Below are 17761 nucleotides of genomic sequence, written 5' to 3'. Positions count from 1 at the left end.
TATGGTAGAAGCTGCTGAACACAGAGCTCCCTCTCTGGGGATAATTTGCCCAAATCATTTAATCAGGCTTGAGAAATGAGTTACCACAGGTCCAGGAGTGCTGCCACCCTTGAATTCTGACACCCTATTTCTCCTGTCCATCTCTTAATTAAGCAGACATCCCCAAGTGCTTACGACAAGCCAGGACCCTTTTGCATACTAAGGAAAACAGGGATGAAGGAAACAGAAATGGTCTCTGCTCTGACTCAGAAGGTAGAAATCCTCTTTCCCAGCCAAGCCTTCCTAGGGAGCACGTAGGGCTCTGAACCCACGTGTCAGTTGTTGGGGAGGATATCAGGAAGGGACATTGAAGAAGTGGAGACCTAAGTTTGAGACCTAGGCATTAGCCAGGCTAGCAGTGCTTGAAAAAGTGTCTTAGGACAGGAGAACTCACCAGTGAAGTCCCAGTGGTAGGAGAGCGTGCAGCATATTCTGAGCCTGTATACACATCTCCAGGGCATTGCTTAGCAGGTGGGGAGTGGCAAGAGAGTAGGCTGGAGTCACAGAAGGGAGGCCAGGTAGACCTTGGTGAGCACTGGACTCTATGTTCGGGTGCTGAGGAGCTGGCAAAAGGTTTTAAGTGGGGGAGAGGCATGTTCAGATATTTGGTCTAGCTGAGTAACTTTGCGTGCTCTGTGACAAATGGTTGGGAGACCAGTGAGGTGGCAGTTGCGGTCATCTAGGAGCAGGATCAGAGTGGCCTATTGACTGGGATGACTGTGAAGTGGGATCCTTTCCAGCCAGTAACTGGAAATGTGTATGAGGGCAGAAGTGAGTGTACTGCATTTGAAACATTGAGAAATCTAGTACATAGTACTGTCTCTTTTATATCTTTTTTTTTTTTTTTTTTTTGATTTTGGTTTGTTTGTTCACTAACTTGGAAAACTGATGTGGAAATGTCCCTTTGGCTTCAGTTACCTGAGCAGAAGGGGCCTGGCATTGCCAAACTCTCCTCTTAGGACAGAATTGCTCCCAGTATTGATCATTGTGTTCTGAGTTGGGGGAGCAAATTGTGCAGGAGGCCAGGTCAGTGCCAAGGTGGGCGGGAGGAATTGGAGCAGGAAGCTTGCCTAAGTGTGCCCAGCAAAGCCACGGTAGAACTTTCTACTGTGGCTCTATGCTACTTCTTAGCAACCTTCTCCGTGTGCTTCCTGGAGAGTCCTTGGAGTCAGAACCTTTTTTTTGAGACCCAGACACTTTACTTCCAAGAAAATGCTGTCCAAGAAAACTCATCCTTCCCTTCTTCTCATGAACGTTGTGTAGAGGTGTGTCTTCTCTTCCTTTGAGCTTTTCCACTCAGGGTTAAGGGGCGGTGATATTCTATATTTGGGTTTGGCTCTGGGTACTGCAACACTAGGCTATTAAGATTTCATCCTTACTGCTTTGCCCCTCCTATCTTTCCAGAAACCCACAATGGATTTGCTAGAAATAATGGAACGTCCTGTTTGGACAGGATATAACCATTTCTCAGCTAGAGGATATTGTTGGAATGAAGAAAGATAAATGGGGAGAAGGGAACTCACATTGCTTTGGCACTTACATTAAGCCATGTACTGTGTTGGGAAATTATTTATATTATCTCGTTGAATCCACAGTAGAACACAGTTGAACACCACACAAGGTAAGTATTGTCATCCTTATTTTACAATGAGGAAATTGATGCTCAGAGAGCATAAAGCCTTGGCCAGGGGCACATAGTTGGGAAGCCGGGGCTAATTCATGCCTGGGCTCTTTCTGATAGTTTTCCTTTTTTAATTGTCCCCTCCTCAGTGTTACCTTGGGGATCTCAAGAGATTCATGTAGCTTCTAAATCAACGAAGTGATTCCTGGAGAGCAGCTTCTGTATGAGAAAAATCTAGCTAATTATTTATTTCAGTGTTTCTGGAATGCAAGCTCTGTCCTGAGCCACTTAGAAAACAATTTGGGATGACAAGCATGTGTCTCACAATGCTGCTCTGGTTGCTAGTGCTGTGCTGCCAGTTGTCATCTTTGAACAGACTGATGCAGTGCTGGTTTAACTCTTCCTCTTTTTGGAGTAAGAAACTTTGGAGGCCTGTGTCCTTCTAGAAGTTTGCTGAGCAAATAGTAAGGAAAAGAAATAGGTCCTAAGGCTTGACTATTTCAGGGAATTTCTTGATTTATTGGACTGTCAATGAATGAATTGGAATACATAGTGGTAGGCCATCTTTTCTTCTCAGACACTGCAATTTCCTCCAATCTCTTGACTTTTCTAGAAGTTTTAATCCAAGTCCTTGTTGGGTGGTAGATAAAAGGGTATTGTTCTACTAGAGACTGACCTTGGCATGGAGATCTCATTTGGACTCACAGATTTCTAGTCTAGCGCTTGGTTTTGTATCCATACCTCGCTACTGCATTCTTAGTTCCTTCTGCTCCTTGTTCCTCATGCCCAGTGTCCCACCCTACCCTTGCCCCTACTCCTCTAGAGGCCACAGTGATTCATTGAGCCATTTTATAAGCACAGCTAGGAGAGTTCATGGCTACCAAGTGCCAGCGGGGCCGAATTTTCACCTGTGTGTCCTCCCTTCTTCCATTTTTCATCTTCTGCCCGCTACCCAGCTTTAACTTTAGTATAACTACTTGGGACTATTCCAGCATTAAATAAGGGTAACTGCTGCATGGGTGGCTGGGATACACAGAATGTAGTATCCCTTGTTCACGAGAAGACCTTCTTGCCCTAGCATGGCAAACAGTCCTCCAAGGAGGCACCTGTGACACCCAACAGAGTAGGGGGGCGGTGTGTTCAGGTGCAGGTGGAACAAGGCCAGAAGTGTGCATATGTGCTGACCATGGGAGCTTGTTTGTCGGTTTCACAGTTGATGCCCTGAGCCTGCCGTAGCAGACTTGTTTCTCCATGGGATACTGTTTTCTTTCCAGAGACACAGCGCTAGGGTTGTCCTCATTACCTGAGAGCCAGGTGTCGGTGGCATTTTCTTGGTGTTTACTCACACTCATCTAAGGCATGTTGTGGTTTTCCAGATTAGGAAACTGCTTTATTGATGGTGCTTTTTTTTTTTTTTTGAGACAGAGTCTCGCTCTATCGCCATGCTGGAGTGTAGTTGCACAATCTTGGCTCACTGCACCTCCGCCTGCCGGGTTCAGCGATTCTTCTGCCTCAGCCTCCCAAGTAGCTGAGACTACAGGTGCCTGCCACCATGCCCAGCTAATTTTTGTATTTTTAGTAGAGACGGGGTTTCACCGTATTGGCTAGGATGGTCTCGATCTCTTGACCTCGTGATCCGCCTGCCTCGGCCTCCCAAAGTGCTGGGATTATAGGCTTGAGCCACCACACCTGGCCGATGGTGCTTTTTATCATTTGAAGGACTCAGTTGTGTAACCCACTGAAAATTAGTCTGTAAGGAAGTTCAGAGAATAGTATAAGTCACTCCAGGCTTGAGGCAAAATTTACAAATGCTGCTGACTTTTTATGTAAGGGGAGGCATTTTCTCAGAGAAGAGAGGTAGGTCTCTGGGATTCCAGTATGCCATTTCCATCCTCAGTGTTTTGGCCACCTGAGAGAGGTCTATTTTCAGAAATGCATTCTTCATTCCCAAATGATAACATCCATAGAACTAAAATGATTAGGACCATAACACCTAGCTCCTAGCCTGCTGTCGGAACACCTCCCGAGTCCCTCTTTGTGGGTGAACCCAGAGGCTGGGAGCTGGGGACTCATGATCCATTGAGAAGCAGTCATGATGCAGAGCTGTGTGTTGGAGGTCTCAGCGGAGAGGGCTGGATTAGCAGTCCTCATTGGTGTATGGCTTTGCAGCAATAACTGACGGCTGTTTCCCCTCCTGCTTTATCTTTCAGTTAATGACCAGCCACGGCGTCCCTGCTGTGAGCTCTGGCCGCTGCCTTCCAGGGCTCCCGAGCCACACGCTGTGGGTGCTGGCTGAGGGAACATGGCTTGTTGGCCTCAGCTGAGGTTGCTGCTGTGGAAGAACCTCACTTTCAGAAGAAGACAAACAGTAAGCTTGGGTTTTTCAGCAGCGGGGGGTTCTCTCATTTTTTCTTTGTGGTTTTGAGTTGGGGATTGGAGGAGGGAGGGAGGGAAGGAAGCTGTGTTGGTTTTCACACAGGGATTGAGGGAATCTGGCTCTTATGGACACAGGACTGTGTGGTCCGGATATGGCGTGTGGCTTATCATAGAGGGCAGATTTGCAGCCAGGTAGAAATAGTAGCTTTGGTTTGTGCTACTGCCCAGGCATGAGTTCTGATCCCTAGAACCTGGCTCCGAATTGCCCCTGAACACCCTACTTTTTCCTTTTGCTGCAGCCCTGGGAGCCACCTGGCTCTCCAAAAGCCCCTAATGGGCCCTTGTATTTCTGGAAGCTGTGGGTGAAGCGAGTTAATGGCCCCACTCTTAGAGATCAATACTGGGTATTTTGGTGTCACTCTGGATTCTTTCCTTCAGGCCTGGAGGAATATAATAACTGAGACTTGTTTTATTTCTGCGGAGGGTTCTAAGCCATTCACTTCCCAGATGGGCCAATAATGCTTTGAGTAATCTGGAGATCATCTTTAATGCGCAGGTGAATGGAACTGTTCCACAGAGGGATGCGAGGGCTTGTAGAGCAGAGTGAACTCCCTGAAGCTCAGACGTCAGCTCTTTGTCTCTTACCTCCGAACACCCTTCCTCAGAGATCCCATCTCTAGGATGCATGTCTCTGTAGTTAGTTTCTAAGTCTCTTGTTCCTGTTCTGCCTTTATTTTTTTTTTCCTGGATTCTAAGCCAGTATCCCCACTTGGCTGTCTTAATGTAGCTTAACATGTCTGTAATCAAAATGATCATCTTTCTGAGATTCAAAGGGCTACAAGGGACTTTGGAGAGAATTTCATTCAGTTTTCCTCAAACTAGAATAATGCTTGCACTGTCTGTAAAAGAGCAAAAGTGTCAAAGCACCCTTTTGTTCACTAAATTTCCTTTTTTATTATAGTGTTACTTAAATATTAGGAAGTAAAAGTAGGTATAAACTTCTTATAGGCTGTTATTACACAACGGTATGACCCATACATATTTACAAATTAAGTGCAAACAAAATTGCAAAATCAATACCATTCAAATTAATACCTTAAATGTGGTGAGGCAGCTGTTGTTCAACTGAAACCAAATTATAAGTTGCATGGCAGTAAATGCTGTCATGCTGATCGTTTTGAGTTTGGCCAGTCTATGTTATCATGTGCTAATGATTGAATTCTCCACCCATTTTTCTACTTGTATGACCTTAATTTGATGGCACCTGTTCCATCCTCATGAGTTTGCTCCAATTATACTGGTGCCAACACAATCATAAACAAATATAAACTTGGGCTTTGAAATCTTGGGCCAGAACTTGGCTTTAAAGTAAGCATTTAAAAAATCCATATGTGTTTATTAGCCTTTGTTTAGATGACTGTTGAAATGAAAACAAAGTGTTTAAAATCCTCTTAGAGAACTTAAATATAATCCCTCAGCAATATGTGTACAGGTCTTCCTTTGAGAAAAACTGATTGTGTTCAGCCTCTCATGTTACAAATGGGGAACCTGAATTCTGAGGTCTCTAGTAAGAGAACAGGGACTAGAATCTATGGATCCTATCTGTTTTAATAATAATTGTAAAGTATAATAGATAATATTATATTAATAAAATAAAAGCAAACACTTAGAATGAGCTTCCATGTGTGAGGTACTAACTGATTAGGCATTATTAACTAGATTTATTCCTTTTAAGGCTCCGCGATGTACTGTTATTTCCACATGTTGTAGCTGGGGAACGTGCTACTCAGAGAGGTTAAGTAACTTGTCTGAGGTCCACACCACTAACAAGGAGCACAGGTAGGGTTCAAATCCAGATAATCTGACTTTGGAGCTGGCACTCTAACTCAGTGTGCCAAATCGCTTTTCAGTGGTGTCATTATTTTGCCTATTCTCCATCTGAGAATATTGAAGTTTCTGACTCCTTCCTTGCCTTTCTCCCTGCCTCCCGTGGTTATCCCCAGGTCTTGGTGTTCCAGTCCTATATGTCCATCCTTACTCTTATTCCTTTGCTACAGTGTGATCCAGGGCTCCTGCCCCTTCTTATCCTGGTAGAGGGGGCCCACTTGCTGGGAAATTGTCTCTGCCATGGTTTATCCATGTTGTGTGTCCATTAGTGAGTAGTGGGAAGAATCATATCATCTTGGCAATGAAAGGGGGGCTATGGCTCTGGGGTAGTCTAGTCTGAACCTCTTATTTTACGGACGAGAAAGCTGAGGTACAAAGCAGGGAAGAGATTTCTCGAGGTCACCCAGCCAGCAACTGAGCTGCAACCAGAAGCTGAGATCCCCAGGACTAGGGCCGAGCCTCATTCTGTCCCATCACAGTGACTTTTCTTCCCTCCTCCAAACTATTTTTATTTTTTATTTTTTTGCAGCTGCTTAGCAGCTTGAAGGTAGAAGAAAGGGCAGGGAAAAGGTTTTCCGTGCTTAGCCAGGGAAGGAATCCTGCAACAGGATGTGGGGTTGGGTCATTCAAATTGGGCCAGACTCCACTGGTCTTGTTGCTTCTTGCTTGGTATTGCAGATGGGTTTAAAAGTGTTAGGATTAGAGAGATAGGCAGGTTTAGCCAAAGGCAGTTTGTAGCCTTGTGGCAGAGTTCTTGTTAAAGAAGGAAGTGGGATGCAACACCCTGACACAAAGGGGCTTAAGTTGTTATACCACTGCCTGCTAACCTGTTTTCCTTACCTCCCTTCCTGATTTCTAAAGGAAGTATATTTTGCTGAATCAGAAAGAAAAGTGATTTATTTCAGGTTGCTGATGCTTAGATTGTTAGAGTTGGAAAGATCTGGCTTGCATCTTGTACAACTGACAGAACTGGGGCTCAGGGGGGCACAGGTGCCCAGAGTTGGTCAGTCAAGAAAGTAGCACCAGAACCAGTCTCCTGGTGGCCCTACAGTTGCAGACCCTTTTTTGCTTTGCTCTCTGTGTATACTAAAGTTCTATGTCTCTGAATCTCAAGTTCTGACTGGTAGCTACTTTCCAATCCACCTGGCTTAGATTTCTAGATTATATTGTTTAGACGTCAGAACTTCTTAAGGGTTTTGGGGCCACTTGTTAGCTCACATAGTGAGAACCAGCCCTGCCCATTAGGTAGGGGAAGAAGTTAGCAGTCCATGATAGCTGTTGCCTGCAGTGTATGGACGTTCATTGTGCAGTTCCTGTCTCCTGAGATCCTGGAGTGTATACACTTGGCCTCAGAGCCCAGCACAGAGCCTGGCCCTTGGGAAATGCTTAGTAAGTATTTACTGAATGAGTGGGAAATGTCTTAAGGCCTATTAGTTTGCAGGTCTTGAGGAGGCTCCCTTGCACTAGGAAGAATAGAAAGAATACATAAAGCCTGTGTGCTGCCACCAGGAAGACTAGAAACGCTATGTTCAGCCTGGAGCTGAATGGTATACCCCAGAGCAATCCTGTTGAAAGGCAGTGCTTGCCTTTTCATTCTGTGTCCTGGTTTGCTGGTAACTCCTGGGTCCCCTGCCTCTCCTGTGCCCCCATTGTGCAGACTGAGGGGGGACCATCAGCCAGGGTTAGTTTTCCGCTGTTTCTGTTAGGCAAAGAATAAATTGAATTGAGTTGTGAAAGTTGGGTGCAAAGCTCAGTTTGGGTCCAAAGTAACAGTTAACTTGTGTGGGTGGCAGGTATTCAGTACAAACAGGGCTGGGGACAGGAAGGGGAAGAGAACTTCAGAGCTTTCACGATCCTCATCTGGTTTTAGGCTGATCCAGAGGCCAAGGTCCCCATGGAACAAACTGGACAAAGTGAGGGTGGCCATATGGTCTCTTTTCTTTTGCCTTTATTATTAATTTTCTCAAATAGATCTGACTAGTCATGTGGCTGGGAAAATAGTTAATTGTGATTTTTTTTTTTTAAACAGTCTCACTCTGTTGCCCAGGCTGGAGTGCGGTGGTATGATCTCAGCTCGCCGCAACCTCTGCCTCCCGGGTTCAAGCAATTCTCGTGCCTCAGCCTCCCGGGTAGCTGGGATTATGGGCACACAGCACCACGCCTGGCTAATTTTTGTATTTTTAGGAGAGACGCGGTTTTAGCATATTGGCCAGTCTGGTCTTGAACTCCTGACCTCAAGTGATCCACCCACCTCAGCCTCCCAATCTGCTGGGATTACAGGCATGAGCCACTGCACCCAGCCAGAGTACCACTATTTGGGCATTCTTTAATGAAAAAGAATGAACTATCCAAAAATTAAAACTCCTCATTTATGAGCTTTTAGAGAATTTTACAGAGTAGATGGAAACTCTCTGCATCCTTTCCCCACTTCTAGTTTCACCTGACACATTTCTTCCCTGTCCTTACTCCTGGGCCGGCAGCAGTGGTCATGATTCCAATCCCAGCTTGGCCACCATCTGCCTCAGTGGCCTAGGAAAACTCCTTTCTCCAGAGCTTTAGTTTTCTCTTCTACGGAATGAAGAAAGTTAAAACAAATAGACATTTATTGTTTCATTTGGATAAATATCTATTAAGCATCTATTACTTGTGGGATGGTTAGCTGGGTATATAGTGGTGAAGCAGCTGGGCGTGAGTACTGCTTTCGTAGAGCTTACAGTTCAGTGAGGCCAGCAGATGTGAAACATATCATCACACAAATAAAAATATAACTATCAACTGTGATGAGGATTATGAAGGAAAAAATCCGGCAAACTGTGGTACTGGTGTTAGATACTAGCAGGTGTGGGTAGGGATTTCATTTAGATTGACAGGTCGTGACATTAAAGCTGAGAGCCCTGAAGTTCAAGCAATGGTTAGCCAGGCAAAGATCAGAGGCCTAGAGATAGGGAAATCCATTCCAGGCAGAGAGACTGGGGGTGCCTGTCCCCTAGGTCAGGGAACAGAAGAAAGCCAGTGGCACTGGTGGAGTGAATAAGACTGGCGGGGGATGAGTTGGTAGTAGACATGACCAGATCATTCAGGGCCAATTCTCCTGGGGAAGGAGAATTTAATTTAATATTTATTTATTTATTTTTCGAGACGGAGTCTAGCTCTGTCGCCCAGGCTGGAGTGCAGTGGAGCAATCTCGGCTCGCTGCAACCTTTGCCTCCTGGTTTCAAGCGATTCTCCTGCCTCAGCCTCCTGGTAGCTGGGATTACAGTTGCCCACCACCATGCCCAGCTAATTTTTGTATTTTTATAGAGGTGGGGTTTCACCATATTGGCCAGGCTGGTCTGAAACTCCTGACCTTGTGATCTGCCTACCTCGGCTTCCCAAAGTGCTGGGATTACAGGCGTGACCCACAGTGCCCCCTGAGAATTTAATTTTATTTTATGTGCAAGAGGATTCCCTGAGGTAGTCAGGCCACATTGTCTGGTGACTCTTGGGACAGAGGGAACTTGAATGACAATGGCCCAAGAAAGCAGTTGTAATCATTACATATACATGGACCATTTTATGCTGTTTTCTTCTTTCATTTAACATTATTTAGTGTGCCTGTTCACATATTTCTAAATCATCTTCTGATTTAGAATAATGATTTCTGATGTGTAGGCTGTGTTTTATAGTTTTGAAAGTAATACTTTGATATCCATTACTTTCTTGATTCTCACAGCAATTCTGAGGTGTATGCGTTGCAATTTCTGTTTCACAGATGAAGAGAGTATTGTTAATAAGTTAATGGCCGGGCATGGTGGCTCGCACCTATAATTCCAGCACTTTGGGAGACCAAGGTGGGCGGATCACTTGAGGCCAGGAATTTGAGACCAGCCTGGTCAATGTGGTGACACCCATCTCTACTAAAAATATAAAAATTAGCCAGGCGTGGTAGCACTTGCCTGTAATCCCAGCTATTTGGGAGGGTGAGGCAGGAGAATTCGCTTGAACCTGGCAGGTGGAAGTTGCAGTGAGCCAAGATTGCACCACTGTACTGCCTGGGTGACAGAGCGAGACTCTGTCTCAAAAAAAAAAAAGTTGCTAAGAGGAGGGCTGGGATCTTTTGGCTCCAAATCTACTGTGGGATGATGCCTTTGACATTCCTGATAGCTGTGCAGTAATCCATTAACACGGTTTTTATAAGTTCAAACCCTGTTGCCAACATTTAGATTGTTCCATGTGTGCTGTTACAAATAAATTACTATAAAGATTCTATACATTTAATCTTTTATTATTTTTGTATTATTTCTGTAGGCCAAAATCTGAGGAACAGGATTACTAGGTTGAAGGGAAATGGCCCTTGAAGTGTCTGATCAGATGTCTTTCCAGAGGATCCAACCGATTTAAATAGCCACCATCAATGCATGAGACTTTGTAGTTCAGGGAAGGCAGGCCTGGTTTTAAAAATCATTTCCCCTGTCTAGCATTTTTCTGATGTGATCCTTAAGATTTCACTTTAGTTTTCCCAGGTCTCATTGGCATGTTTGCTGTTAGGGATGGGTCTAAAATGAATTTTTCTTCACATTCATATCATGTCATCCCAGTGATTATTTAATAAATAATCACTATTGATTAAATAGTGATTCCTTTTCTAGTTGTTTTTGGGACATTTATTAAAACCTGGATATGGTGGCTCATGCCTGTATTCCCAGCACTTTGGGAGGCTGAGGTGGGGGGATTGCTTGAGACTAGGAGTTCAAGACCAGCCTGGGCAGCATAGCAAGACTCCATCTCTATAAAAATAAGGAAATTAGTCAGGCATGGTGGTACTTGCCTGGAGTCCCAGCTACTTGGAAGGCTGAGGTAGGAGAATTGCTTGAGTCCGGGTGGTCAAGGCTGCAGTGAGCTATGACCATACTACTGTACTCCAGCCTGGGCAACAGAGTGAAACTCTGTCTGAAAAAAAAAAAAAAAAAAAAAAAGATGTGTAGGGAGCAGTTTTGGAGTTATTCATTTGGTCATTTGATATGTAGTTTTAGTTTTGGTGCTGATAGAGCCCAGAATGTACCCTGAATTTGATGAACATTCTGATATATGGGGGAGCTCATTGTCCCCCACTTACCTTTTTGCCTCTCAGAATATCTTTTGATATTTTTATCTGTTTTTTCCCCATTGAATGTTATTACCTTATCAAGCTCAAAAAAGTACCCTATTGCTATTTTAAGTTCAGTTGCGTTAAATCTATAAATTAGCTTGGGAAATTTGCATATTAAATGAACTCATCAAGAAGCAGAGTTTAGCTCTCGTTAATTCTCATTTTCCTTTATTTATCCTACTACAGTTCTTTGGTTTTCTTTTATATAAGAAGCACATGTTTGGCTAAGTTAATGCCTAGGTTTTTTTGTTTATGTGTCCATTCTCCCTGTGAATAGTATTCTCTTTTCCCCACATTATATTAATTTCACTGGTTTTCAGAGGCTAATAGCAATGCTATTATTTAGGAGAATTTACCTTGGTTCTGATTAACTTACCCATACTTGCAAATCATTTGCAGCTTTTTAGTTAACTTTGTGAGTTCTCTTAGATTTATGACCATGCCAGAAACAGAAAGGATATTTTCATCTCTTCCTTTCTGATGTTTATTCTTCTTGTTTCCTTTTTCATCCCCCATTATATTCTCAAGAATCTCTCAATACTAAGAAATAGCGACTTCATTTTTCAGCGCGGAGTGCATTATTTTGGCTACAATGATTCAGAAGCCTCTTGCCTAAGGCCCAATTTTATTCTGCTAGTTTTCTCTGTTCTTTGTACATGGCCCTTGCGCTGCCCTAACCTTGAATTACCGTGGCTAAATCTCAAGAATTTAAGAGCACCGTGACTGTGTCCTCAGGCTAGGGAGGGAAATGGGTTCACAGAGTGACTGGATTGTGGTCTATGAACTTCGGCAGCCAGCAGCAAAAGTCAGGCATGAATAATCAAGTGGACAGTGAACATCTGTAGTGTGGGAGATGTTGGCATAACTATGAATGATGATTCAAGAGTGGCTTGATGCATATTGAATAACATGATGATAAGTACTAGACTCTGTGCTAAGCCTTCTATGTGAAATACATTTAATTCTCATAATAACTCTAGAGCAGTGGTTCTCAACCAGAGCCAGTTATCCCCCTACCCCACCCCACCCTCACCCTTCCACCAGGGGCATAACATCTGGAGATATTTTTGGTTGTCACAATCCTGGGAATGTATGTGCTGATATTTAGAGGTTGAGGTCAGGGATGCTGCTAAACTTCGTAGAATTCATAGGAGAGTCTCTCACAACAACTATCTGGCCCCAAATCTCAGTAGGGTTACTATCAAGAAAATCTGCTCTAGCAGTGCCTGCTCATATTATCCCCATGTTGAAATAACAAGATGGGAAGTGCAAAGAGGTGCTTTGGTACTCTTGGAGCAGCTTTGACTTTGGTGAGAAACGCCTTTTAAAAACAATGTTTCTTCCCATCTTCCCACCCCATGGGGAGGTGTGGGGTTGGGTGGGTAGGCACCAAAGCAAGATTTAGAAGAGTTTTCTGTAGGAATTTATAATGGCAAAGGATCAACTTCATTTCCAAGCTATTTATGAGGGTTTATGTTTAGGAAAAGTGCTAAGCTTAGAGAAGGAGGAGAAATCTGATTTTATTAATGAGTGTAGCCATAATGGCATATCCTGGCAGAAGTCAAGTTTGGTTTCTAGAGGGAGGCTATTATGAAAAGAAATACCTGGAACATTCCCCTGGGTTTGGAAGGTGAGTTCTAGGTTCAATGATGGGAAGAATTTTAGAGGTCCAAGATAAAAGGGCAAAGATTAAATTTTGTCTCTCGTGAGTTCTCTGGCTCAGGTGGTGTGAACTTTGCAGACAGTCTCTTTAATTCACTCATACATGCTAGTGTCTCAGCTCAGCAAGGGCTTTGAGAGAGCAGGTGTCTGTATGCTCTGGTAAGTGAAGGCAAAGTGCATAAGGAGGTTGGGGTCCATGATGGCGAAGAGAAGGAGCCCTTCAGTCAGAGTGGCTTTGAATCTTGGCTCTGCCATTTGCCAATCTTGGACCGTTGGGCAGTGTATTAACTCTTTGAATCTCAGCTTCCTCTTCTGTAAAATGTGTATAACAAGAGTACTAATTGGATTGTTTGATGATTAAATGAGTTAATGTATATAAAGCACTCACAACCCTGGTACATAGTAAGACCTTTCATTATTATTATCATCATCAATTTTTTTTAACCTCTTTTCCTGATCTGCTTACACTCACCAGCTTCAGCTGCTCCAAATGGCTTGTAAGATTTTTTGTTTGCCCTTTGCTGTCAGTTGCCATGGGGAAGATCCATTCATTTTTTTCAGTCAACCAACATATTTTGAGCATCTGCTGCCCTACAGGATCCTAGATATGGGGGCTGCAGAGATGTCCAGGAACATAAGCCTTGATTCACTGGGTCAGATCAGTGCTCAGCAGGGCTGGCAAGTGCTAGGTTTCTTTTAAGTGGCATATCTTAAAAGGTATATGTCCTAAACATAGCTTTGTGATGGCAGCATGATGGGTACAAAAGCACACACTTAAGTGTCAGTAGATCTGGGTTCAAACATTGGTGCAGTTTCTTATGGCTCGTAACTTGTTCAAACCTCAGTTTCTTCACTTCTAAAACGGTAATGATACAACCTACCTCACAGGGTTATTATGAATTAAATACTGGAGATGAGATACACAAAACGTCTTGAGTACACAGTAGCTGCCCAATATTGGCTGTAAGTATTATAAATCTCCAAGCTGTGAATTAATCTTACCTCTGTGGATCCTGTTGATATTTCTAGACCATGCCACCTAGTGGGGCCATTTCCTACCTGAGTCACCCGTGGTGTCAAATAGAATGTCATGTGGCCACCTGAGTTGGGTAGAATTGGCTGCTCATCTCAACCCCGCTACTGACTATCTCTGTGATTTACCCTTCCTCCAGCCTTAGCCTTGCTACATATAAAATGAAGACAATAATGTTTCCTATCTCACAGGGTTGTCCTGAGGATTAAATTAAGTAATTAATATAAAATGTGCCTTGTACATATTGGGCCCTAAATAAACAGTAGCTACTATTTATCCTTAAAGTACAAATGGTAGTTTCAGAGCTTCAAGGTTGATGGCTATTTATCTTACTCATACTCTTTGTTTAGCTTCATTTTTTCCCCCTAATTTCATTAGTATTTTCTTTTCTTTTCCTTTTTTTTTTTTTTTTGAGGCGAAGTCTCACTCTATTGCCCAGGCTGGAGTGCAATGGAGCAATCTTGGCTCACTCCAACCTCTGTCTCCTGGGTTCAAACAATTCTCCTGCCTCAGCCTCCCGAGTAGCTGGGATTACAGGCTCCTGCCACCATGCCCAGCTATTTTTTTGTATTTTTAGTGGAGATGGTGTTTCACCCTTTTGACCAGGCTGGTCTTGAACTCCTGACCTCATGATCAACCCACCTCAACCTCCCAAAGTGCTGGGATTACAGGTGTGAGCCACCGCGCCCGGCCTCATAAGTATTTTCTAAATTTATTTACAGTCATGCCATTTAAAAAAAAAGTTGTATTCCTGTCTTTGTTAATATTTATAAGTGATCTTATTTAGCTACAAGCTTGGAATGGCATATAATTTTGTGTTCTGCTTTTTTCACTTAATATTATATGGCTAATGATTTCTGTGTTTCATAAACATTATTCTGATGATGGCATGATATATTGTTGAGTACATGTACCATAATTGAATCATTTCCCTATTGCTATGCAATTAAGTTGTTTCCAATATTTTGCAATTACAATGTTTCAATGAATGAATAACTTTATGCATATAGCTTTTTGATATCTTAAGTTCAGTTTCCTAGGATGAATTTCCAGGAATAGTAATTGGGCAAATGGGATAAACATGACTCTTGAATACGTATTGCTTTCCCAAAGGGCTCAACTGATTTATATTTCCATGTTCATTATCTTCTAAACCAGCTCATTTACTCACCAAACATTTTTAAAGCCATTATCATGTGGTAGGCTTAGTAAGAAGAAAGTGACCCTAAGGGAGAAGCTTATATGTAAATAGGGTCCCTGGTGTACCAAGTGCTGATACAGACACAGAGTACCTGGGGAAATTGAGATGAGGGAGTCCTGGCTCAGCTGGGAGAAAAGTTTATTTTCATAGAGTCATGGTTTTGTTCTTTGGCAGAAAGAAAATTGCTTTCTTCCCACCCCCACCCCCAGCTCTATTGAGGTATAATTGACAAATAAAAATTGTATATCTTTAAGATATGCAATGTGATATATATGTATATCTCAACTTAAAAAATAAGCTACAGAATAAAAAGGTGTTTGCTATTAAAAAAAAAGAAAAGGCTGAATGTCATTCCCAAGCTTGGAGATTTGAGTATGTTGCCTCTTTGGGATTATTTACAGAAATATTAGCAAGACCAGCCCCATCTTTGGTCTTGAGTACTCCACTGTCAGCATGCTTTCTTCCAGAGAGGGATCCATTTGCCTTTATTTTTCATTCTGTTGTGCCGTCTATGCAAACTATTCTTGATAGTTTTATGGTAACAGTGTTTTTTTGTTCCATGAGATCATTTATACATGCTCATTGTGGAAAATTTAGAAAAGACAGGAAAGTATTAAAAACATCACTTTTTTTTTTTTTTTTTTTAAGAGACAGAGTCTTGCTCTGTCGCCCAGGCTGGAGTGCAGTGGCGCGATCTCAGCTCACAGCAACCTCCGCTTCCCAGGTTTAAGTGATTCTCCTGCCTCAGCCTCCCAAGTAGCTGGGAGTACAGGCATGCACCACCACGCCCGGCCAATTTTGTATTTTTAGTAGAAATGGGGTTTCACCATGTTGGCCAGGCTGGTCTCAAACTCCTGACCTCAGGTGATCCGCCTGCCTTGGCCTCGCAAAATTCTGGGATTATAGGCAGGAGCCACTGCGCCAGCCACACCTACGTTCTTATCATCCTAGTACATCCACTGTCATTATCTTGCTGTATTTCCTTCTGCCCAGTCTCACTCTGATCATGCAGTGGCGTGATCTCGGCTCACTGCAACCTAGGCCTTCTGGGTTCGAGCGATTCTCTTGCCTTAGCCTCCTGGGTTCAAGTGATTCTCTTGCCTTGGCCTCCCAAGTAGCTGGGATTACAGGCATACACCCCCACGCCCATCTAATTTTTGTATTTTTAGTAGACACAGCGTTTCACCATGTTGGCCAGGCTGGTCTCCAACTCCTGATCTCAGGTGATCCGCCTGCCTTGGCCTCACCAAGTGATTACAGGCATGAGCCACCACGTCCATCGCCAAAAAGATTTTTAAAAAGAGTTTAATGTAGAACCATATCAAAGGTCTTTGGAAATAAAAAACTTTTTTAAAAAATATCAGAAATAAAACAACAAATAAATAAATAAATAAAAACACCCAAAACAATCTGAAGCACGAGCACCTAGCAGAAAGGTTCAAGTATGATCTATTCATAGAGTGGAATATCAAGTAGACATTACAGGACATGTTTTAAGAGTATATTTTATGTCATGGGAAGTGCTCTCCCAGTATGATGTTAAATGAAAAAGCAGAATACAAAAGTATATATGCTGCATAGTCTCAGTATTGTAGAGAAAAAATATTATTTATGTATGCATGAAAAAAGACAAAAGATATTAACAGAGATCCATTGTTACTTCAGTTTACTAGGGATTATCTCTGGGAGGTAAGATTAAGGTGATTTATATTTACCTTTTTAAACTTTTCTGTATTTTCTTATTTTCAAATTTTCCATAAAAATATAAGGACTTGAAGATCAAGAAAAAATTTCTGCTTTGGCTCAGTGCAGTGGCTCAAGCCTGTAATCCCAGCAGTTTGGGCGCCCTGGGGGAGAGAATCACTTGAACCCAAGAGTTCGACGTTACAGTGAGCTATGATCTCCAGATCGTACCCTAGCCTGGACGATGGAGCAAGACCCTGTCTCAAAAAAAAAAAAATCTTTGCTTTTTTTTTTTTTTTTGTGACGGAGTCTCTCTCTGTTGCCCCAGCTGGAGTACAGTGGCACAATCTCAGCTCACCGCAACCTCCGCCTCCTGGGTTCAAGCGATTCTCTTGCCTCAGCCTCCCAAGTACCTGGGATTCCACGCACCCACCACTATGCCCAGCTACTTTTTTGTATTTTTAGTAGAGACAGGGTTTCACCATGTTGGCCAGGCTGGTCTCGAATTCCTGACCTCAGCTGATCCACCCACCTCGGCCTCCCAAAGTGCTGGGATTACAGGCATGAGCCACTGTGCCCAGCCCAATCTTTTGCTTTTTTTAAAAAAAGAAGACAAAAAGGGATTTTATACCAGTATTCTCTTGGCTGTGTGACTCTGAAGCCACAGTTATAAGTTATAATTACTCTTAAACACAAGGCCCTGTGACTCTTTTGGGCTTTTTGGTGTTTATCTTGATTACAACGTTGGAATATAGAAATGAAAGGAATGGGAGAGGTGATAGACTTCAGGCAGTGTAACTAGTTGTCTGAACACTACTGGCTCAATTATATTGTGTCTAGTGATTTCCATCTTGTCTTCTGCTAATTTATCGCCTGGTAACTCACTGAGGCAGGGTTTTCCTTTGGAGAAACCTCATTGTTTTAACCAGTGTATCATGCTTGCTTAGAAATTCAATGATCTTTTAACTCATTGGAGAAGATGGTGACCAGACCTGGACAGATGGGGAAGGACTTTGCACTCTCTCTTTACAGTCCCGAGTGCACACAGGTCAATGTGGAGCTATGTGTGAATTTTCATTGTCTTTGAGAGCCCTCTTCTCTGCCCCATAGGGAGCAGCTTTGTGTGCAATT

The 17761-nt window shown here is 43.0% G+C and overlaps 1 protein-coding gene across 3 annotated transcripts in view; it reads left to right on the top strand.

Annotated features, from left to right (window-relative positions):
• Nucleotides 1-17761, top strand: part of ABCA1 (ATP binding cassette subfamily A member 1) — a 147246-nt gene that overhangs the window by 21304 nt on the left and 108181 nt on the right. For 2 of the 3 annotated variants that reach the window (XM_055350364.2, XM_004048392.5), the window contains exon 2: nt 3871-4028. In XM_055350364.2, the coding sequence (XP_055206339.2) occupies nt 3963-4028 (66 nt within the window). In that variant the 5' untranslated portion in view covers nt 3871-3962. Of the gene's footprint in view, nt 1-1420; nt 1661-3870; nt 4029-17761 lie in introns of those variants that run through there. The other variant, XM_055350365.2, reaches the window with a different exon arrangement.

This window comes from Gorilla gorilla, chromosome 13 (genome assembly GCF_029281585.2).
Source record: "Gorilla gorilla gorilla isolate KB3781 chromosome 13, NHGRI_mGorGor1-v2.1_pri, whole genome shotgun sequence".
In the NCBI taxonomy this organism is placed as follows: Eukaryota; Metazoa; Chordata; class Mammalia; order Primates; family Hominidae; genus Gorilla; species Gorilla gorilla.
The sequence above is the reverse complement of the archived record's forward strand: the minus strand, read 5'-3'. Positions and strand labels throughout refer to the sequence as shown.